Below are 7,417 nucleotides of genomic sequence, written 5' to 3'. Positions count from 1 at the left end.
TGCATTTCTTTTCCATGGGGATGGTCTTGATCCCTGTCTCCTGTACAATGTCATGAACCTCATTCCATAGTTCATCAGGCACTCTATCTATCAGATCTAGGCCCTTAAATCTATTTCTCACTTCCACTGTATAATCATAAGGGATTTGATTTAGGTCATACCTGAATGGTCTAGTGTTTTTCCCTACTTTTTTCAATTTAAGTTTGAATTTGGCAATAAGGAGTTCATGATCTGAGCCACAGTCAGCTCCTGGTCTTGTTTTTGTTGACTGTATAGAGCTTCTCCATCTTTGGCTGCAAAGAATATAATCAGTCTGATTTCGGTGTTGACCATCTGGTGATGTCCATGTATAGAGTCTTCTCTTGTGTTGTTGGAAGAGGGTGTTTGCTATGACCAGTGCATTTTCTTGGCAAAACTCTATTAGCCTTTGCCCTGCTTCATTCCATATTCCAAGGCCAAATTTGCCTGTTACCCCAGGTGTTTCTTGACTTCCTACTTTTGCATTCCAGTCCCCTATAATGAAAAGAACATCTTTTGGGGGTGTTAGTTCTAAAAGGTCTTGTAGGTCTTCATAGAACCGTTCAACTTCAGCTTCTTCAGCGTTACTGGTTGGGGCATAGACTTGGATTACTGTGATATTGAATGGTTTGCCTTGGAAACAAACAGAGATCATTCTGTTGTTTTTGAGATTGCATCCAAGTACTGCATTTCGGACTCTTTTGTTGACCATGATGGCTACTCCATTTCTTCTGAGGGATTCCTGCCCGCAGTAGTAGATATAATGGTCATCTGAGTTAAATTCACCCATTCCAGTCCATTTTAGTTTGCTGATTCCTAGAATGTCTACATTCACTCTTGCCATCTCTTGTTTGACCACTTCCAGTTTGCCTTGATTCATGGACCTGACATTCCAGGTTCCTATGCAATATTGCTCTTTACAGCATCAGACCTTGCTTCTATCACCAGTCACATCCACAGCTGGGTATTGTTTTTGCTTTGGCTCCATCCCTTCCAAGGGTTGGCCCTAGGCCTTGGCAGTGAGAGCAACAAGTCCTAACCACTGGGCCACCATAGAATTTCCATTAGTACATTTTAGAAATGGATAAAGTTAGACACAAAGAGATAGGTAATTTGTCCAGAGTCACACATCTAGTACAGGATAGATGAGGGATATACCCATTCATACCACAGTCATTCAAGGTTCAAAAGGTCACAAAAAGAGTTGAAAGCAGCTCCCACAATTTATGACAAAAGCAACAAACTCTCCATTGATATTTTAGATGAAAAGTAGAAAATGAACATACTTCCTGGATATCAAGCTTCACGCTAGCCTGAGAGGATTAGTGAAGTTAAAAGGCAAGCAAACACACACACATATTTACTTTTTTCTATATTGCTATATCTATTTATAATTTATTAAACACTCTAAGTTTATGTTAATACCTCCAGTTCTAGTCAGACACCATAAGGTATAGTCTAGTCTTACCTTTCTTTTTCCATATAAGTAACTGCCTTCTTTCTGTTTTTGAGGACCTCTTACTCTAGGTGCTGATAACCGTGACCCAGGGATGCCATATAAAGAGCAAAGCAGAAGTACCAAAAGCACGCCTGTGCTTAGCCTGAGCCTTCTTTGCAGCCATGCTCAGAATTTAGGGGCAGACTGTTTAGATCCCAGACCCACGAATAATGGTCTTTGTTTACTCCCAAAGCCAAGATTCTTCCCTTACTAAAATAAGGCATTTAAATCATAGTTAGACTTCATTTTTATTAGTAGCTTATCTCTTTGCTCTTGTACTGTGTTTATTGCAAGGATTTTCACATCTCATAAATATCTTTAGATCCACAATTGTTATATCTTCATAGAGTAACTCTTGTACCATATCTTTCCCATGCCGCCTTTTCTCTTCTCTTCCCCATACTCTGCTTATGTGTAGTTTGATACCCAAACCCATTCTCAAGCCTTTACCTGCTTAGCTCCAGTAGCAGAAGTAAATTATCCTTCTGTACAGTTGGGATGGTGGTCCACTATTTCCTTCTGCTGCATAAAGTAAAAGTTCATTTACTTTATGAACCAGTGTTAGATACAGGAGGACAATGCAGGCAGCTGCACCAGCAGAGCCAGAATCGAGCCTGAGCAAACTGCACTGATTGTGCTTGGTTTTCTTGTTGGGTGGCTTAGGTCTTCAGCACAGGGCATGATTAACAGTAACCATCTTCTGGAAAAGATTTTAAATCGCATCGGCTAACTATGCCAGAATGATTCATTAACGCTTCTTCCCCTTTTCCCTAGAGCTGGTACTCAAGGTGAGGATTCAGAACCCATCTCTTAGAGAAAATGATTTCATTGAAATTGAACTGGACCGACAGGAGCTCACCTACCAAGAGCTGCTCAGAGTGAGTTGCTGTGAGCTGGGTGTTAATCCTGATCAAGTGGAGAAGATCAGAAAGTTACCCAATACTCTGGTAAGAAAGGTAAGAAAGGTCTGTTACATGGTTGATTTTTCCATTTGGAAGATATGTACCTTGGGTATGTGAGTCATAGTTAAAGAAATGAGAAAAGAATAGAAAAAGAGCAAAGGGTGGTCTTCCATTGAGCTTTCTTTCCTCTACTGGGCCCATGGAGATTCTGGCGTTTCTAAAAGTTGTGGGATACCAGAGAGAATGTTCTGAATTACCATTCACATGTACCTGTTTTAGGTTGTTTCTCTGTAGTGATCCGTAAGGATTACCTTTGTGTACTATCAGATGTGCCTTGTGCTTTGTAACATAAGAACCAGGCTAAATTGCAGGGCACGTCTGTATCGGTACGTGTGTGATCCTCCCAACGTCTCTGGGTTCCCTGAACGTCAGGCTTCTGGCTCCTCAGGGCCCCTGAGGAAGACACCCTGCACTGCTCTTCATGGCGTGCTCGTCTGGGCGCAGCAGCTGCTGTTGAGGGCTTCTGCGTTTTAACCCAGTTCCTGCTCCTGGGGATTTTCTTACTCTATCACTGGTTTCAACACAGAACGCCAGAACCATAGAGACAAGTGGCTCCTCTTAATCTGTTTAACCTATTTTTGTTTCAGGACAAAGATGTTGCTCGACTCCAAGATTTTCAAGAGCTGGAACTGGTTTTAATGATAAGTGAAAATAATTTTCTGTTCAGAAACGCTGCCTCCACACTGGCTGAAAGGCCTTGCTACAATAGGAGAGCTTCGAAACTGACTTACTGACGCAGCGGAGCTGTTACTACTGAGTATTGTGACTGTGTGCGTCACCTCCGGGCCAAGGACAAGCCATTGATCTGAACGCCTTGGATGCCCAGGAGGGCCCTGATGCCACTTCGTAGTATACACTAACATCCTTCTGCCAAGGTAGGAAGCCCCTGACCCCCAAGCAGCGGTGCCACTCTTCCAAGCCTCTTGGTGCACAACAAACCTATTGCTTGAAGCTGTGAACAGCTGAGAAGTGGCCTGGAGAGGCAGAAGCCGACGGTTCTGTACTCGGCGTGTTTTCTGTGTATGTGAGAGAGTTGTCTAGGCAGAGGCTGAGAGAGCAGAGCCTGCTTCCGGCCTGTTGACAGCGCTCCTGAAGGGCCGGGCCGCGCTTCCCGCGGTGTTGCGTGCTCGCGACTCCTGAAATGTGAACTGACTAGAGAGGACAACGGGGAAGCACAGGTGCTGGACACAGGAACTTTGGTGTGACTTGTGGCTGTGAGGTTTCACATAGCATATTTCTAAGTGTTACTCAGGTTAAAAGCATTTAAGAAAACAGTTACCTAATGTAAATACGCTGTTAACCAAAAGAGCCTCCCCGCCCCCCACCTTTTCCATTGTAAACACTCATGACTTCCGTCTCTAGCCATTGCTTGTAGTCATCTCTGCATTAACTCCCCATCGTGGTCACTAGAGGGCTCTCTGACGCTTTCTAAAAGAGCAGCGGCTATTTTTTTTCTTTTTTTAAACTGAAGCAATTCTGTCTTCGCGTTTCTGTTTAATTTCACGGAAAGAGACGAGCACAAACATTGCTGGTCCATGTTCTCCACTTTCATTTTCCACTAGAAATGAAAAGCAATTTTCCAGACAGAATCTGTTGCTATTTTAAAGGTTATTGTGGGAAACTGAACTAAAGGAGTTAGCATCTTTATTTTTGTATCAAAGATGAAGATTATTTTGAAATTATTAAGATTTTTACACAACTCTGAAGTCTGTTGCTTTTGTAAACAAGTTGTTTAATCTTAGGGATCCCCCACAACCACCACTAACCTACTTAACAAAGTCAATGTGAGTCTACCAAGCTTTGTTCTGGAAACAAACACCTGATTAAACTCCTGAGCATGGCGTAAAAATTTTTGTAAAAAATGCATTTAAGGGTTCTTTTCCTTCCCTTCACTGTCATTAATGTTAAAAAGAAAAGCCACTGTCTTGTTGAACTAAATAGCTTAACTTTAGAAATAAGAAAGAGCACACTTAGATAAACAGGAGAGCAGGGCTTTGGAGCCAGCTGCTGAAGAGCATCCCTGCTGTCTTAAGAAGCTTTCTCCCCACCGTGCCTATAGTTTCCAAAGAAACTGAACTTCCTAACTGGGTTAATTTTATTGGAACACTGCGATTGCGAGAGAAGGTGCAGAAGATGTCAGTGGAGGAGAGTGTCGTGCTAAGATAATGGCCTCCTGCTGCTGCCTGAATGCTGAGCTGAGGTTGAGGTGTTTTCAAGGCCAACTTTGTGACGTGGAGTCACTCTGTTCAGTGACTTAATCGTAAACCACTAATTACTGATGGTGAGTTACTCACTCCGTGCAGTGTTTGGCTAGCAGAGTAAAAGGTTACTTACTACTCCCTTTCTCTGAAATACTTTAAAGAAGAAACTTCCTTTGTGTTTCAACCAGGCAGAAGCTAGAAATACTAACCTTTTTTTCCCTATACCTTTGAAAAAATTTACAGTTTACTGATACAATTAAGGCTAGTTTTATCTTGGAACAAATAAATTCAGTATTAATTCATGTGTCTAAATCACTGGGGTTAGTCCTCTTCCAGCCATCCAGATCAATTAGAGATTCTCAGAAGCAGTGGAGGTCCCTGGCTGGGCGGTGGCCTACAGAGGAGTAGCTCCAGGGCATTTCCTGGGCTTAGGAACGGAGGCTGAGGAAGTCACAGTGAGCGATGGGCCCTGCACTGCATCTTTCTTATAGAGTCCTCTGTGGTCAGCTGACTCTGAGTATGGCAGTGGAATTAGACTGCACAGTTGCTGGTAGGTGAGTTTAAAGTCTTAATCTATGCATTCAGAGAAATATTTTTATATGTTTTGTGTAATTTATAAAAAGGATTTTTTTTTAGCTTTGTTAATTGTGAATTCGCCCCGCCTCCTCTACTGCGTATTTAAAGCATGTGTTCACACTGTGTGTAAATATTCACTTTGTGCACTGCTGACTGTTCAAGCATAATAAGTATTATTAAAATTAAATATTAACTGACTAAGTCCCTACTCTTTAACTTTGTCCTTCTAAACATTTCTGTACTTCTAATCATAGGGGGTTCAAATTGTTGAACAGTTTCAGGGGCAGAACCCTCTGGCAGAAGAACAGAAGGCACTGGTCCCCCCCTGAGCCTCCTCCATTCTACTGCCGTGGTGGCGCTTAAGTCTGGCACTGAGTGGCGCCAGAGACAGATATTTTGTGTGGTGTCTTTCCTCTAAGTTCACAGCAGTCAGCTTCATTTCCCCAGAGTAGCTGAGCCCGCTAGATGGAGGTCATCCTCTATTAACCACATTTTTTGATTATCCTGTTTACTTTATACAACTGAGTCTCTCCTTTGGGCTGTCAGCACCTGTCAAGGTCTCAATGAGCTCAGAGGCAAACATCCAAGACAGGAGAGGAGATACAGCCTTACACTTTTCAAATCTTTAGCTGAGAATGATGCCGAATGAATCTGCATTTCTGTTGGTTTGGGGCAGCTAGAGCCTCACAAAGCATACGTCATGCCAAATTGGCCTGATAAATCAGGAAGCATAGCAAAGACCTTTTCTTAGCTCCAAGGAGAAACAGAATAATTTGGGCCTTGGTGCTTTTATACTTGCTCTATCACAAGGATGGAAGTCTTCCTCTGTACACTCATAAACATCCTGGGCAGAAACAGCCAGCCCCCAGAATGTGATTAACCTTTAACAAATAGTCCTGGAGCACAGGCTGGCCCAACGCATATAGAAAAATCAGATCAAAGGAGCCATCTCCACACCTACTGCAAACCATTTAGGATGGAGGGGGAAAAAACATCATCCATAACCAGTCACATTATACCAAGAATAAAGGTTGAAGAAATGAAAGAGGAGACCAGAAAACTTGAAGGCCGTGTGCCAGGTTAATTCTAACCTGCAGAAAAAAACATTTCATTGACTTGTTCAAAAAAGCAAGTTACCCCTTCATCTCATTTACCAGCCTAGGACGTTCAAAATGGGGGGTAGGCCCTGGGCTGCTCTGTGCTCCCACAGTCAGCTTCAGCCAGGGTGAGGAAGATGCATGACTTGGAGACCTCATGGGTTATGGGGACCTGTCTGGAACAGAATGCTAAAGGGGCAAGGAAATAAAGTGCCATGCACTTCTCATCCCCTAGAGAAGCAGGCGTAGTGGTCTGAGGGATGACATAAATGTGGAGGTGTTCACGGCAGCTTTCCCAGGAGGCCTCAGGCCAGATATCAGGGGCTTTATTTCTCACCTTTTTACAGCCTCTGCACAGCAGAACGGGAACTACTGGCAATTACCCAGTGAGTTTTGGCCGTGAAGACAGTATTTCCAGCCAAAAGCTCTTGGGTCTGAAGTTTTCAGATAACTCCAGCCATGTAGACGTGTATAAAGGCTGCCTCTGCGTCTCCCTCCTTCCTCTGCACCTCCTCTAAGGGCCCTAGACCTTGTGAACAGAGAGAAAGGCTACACTGAAGTGTGTGTATTGTTAACACGCAGCTTTATCTCATCAGTGCTCCATTTTTAATGAGTATTGGACTCAGTTCCTAGGGATGGCCTGACCTGGCAGTCTTCTGTTCAAAGAGGAGAAAGCTTTATTTAAAAACAAAACGAAAAACACTTCAGACTAGAAAATACGGAAAATAATGGGGGTAGGGAGGTCATCCCTTGAAATGATTATAAGCAGTACAGTGTGGAAATATCGCCACACTGGGAATCAGAAGACCCGGGGACTAGTCTGGGCTCTGCCTCATATTAGCAATGACCTTGGGCGTGTCACTCACTTCTGGGCCCTCACTTCCCCACCCCTGAAACATTTAGCACGGTTATCCTACAAGGCACGTGGCGGACAAAAACCTAACAAATGTCCCCAACATTTGCCATCAAGTCCATTCTGTAGACATATTTGGTGTCCTTTCCATTCGTGATGAAAAGTAAGAATGTCCAGGAAGAAAGACCAGGAATATATTTTAGGCAAGTCCA

General features: G+C 43.3%; 2 protein-coding genes across 2 annotated transcripts in view; one reads left to right on the top strand and one right to left on the bottom strand.

Moving 5' to 3' along the window:
• Positions 1 to 5,456, top strand: part of ANKRD40 (ankyrin repeat domain 40) — a 19,534-nt gene extending 14,078 nt beyond the window's left edge. The window contains exons 4-5 of the mRNA XM_010842835.1: positions 2,291 to 2,472; positions 3,066 to 5,456. Of these exons, the coding sequence (XP_010841137.1) occupies positions 2,291 to 2,472; positions 3,066 to 3,212 (329 nt within the window). The 3' untranslated portion in view covers positions 3,213 to 5,456. The remainder of the gene's footprint in view (positions 1 to 2,290; positions 2,473 to 3,065) is intronic.
• A 1,462-nt stretch (positions 5,457 to 6,918) lies between these two features.
• The window catches only part of ABCC3 (ATP-binding cassette, sub-family C (CFTR/MRP), member 3), a 48,633-nt gene continuing 48,134 nt past the window's right edge, over positions 6,919 to 7,417 (bottom strand). The window contains exon 32 of the mRNA XM_010842832.1: positions 6,919 to 7,382. The gene's annotated coding sequence lies outside the window, so the exon portion shown is untranslated. The remainder of the gene's footprint in view (positions 7,383 to 7,417) is intronic.

Source organism: Bison bison, unplaced genomic scaffold (assembly GCF_000754665.1).
Source record: "Bison bison bison isolate TAMUID 2011002044 unplaced genomic scaffold, Bison_UMD1.0 scf7180017864180, whole genome shotgun sequence".
NCBI lineage: Eukaryota > Metazoa > Chordata > Mammalia > Artiodactyla > Bovidae > Bison > Bison bison.
The sequence above is the reverse complement of the archived record's forward strand: the minus strand, read 5'-3'. Positions and strand labels throughout refer to the sequence as shown.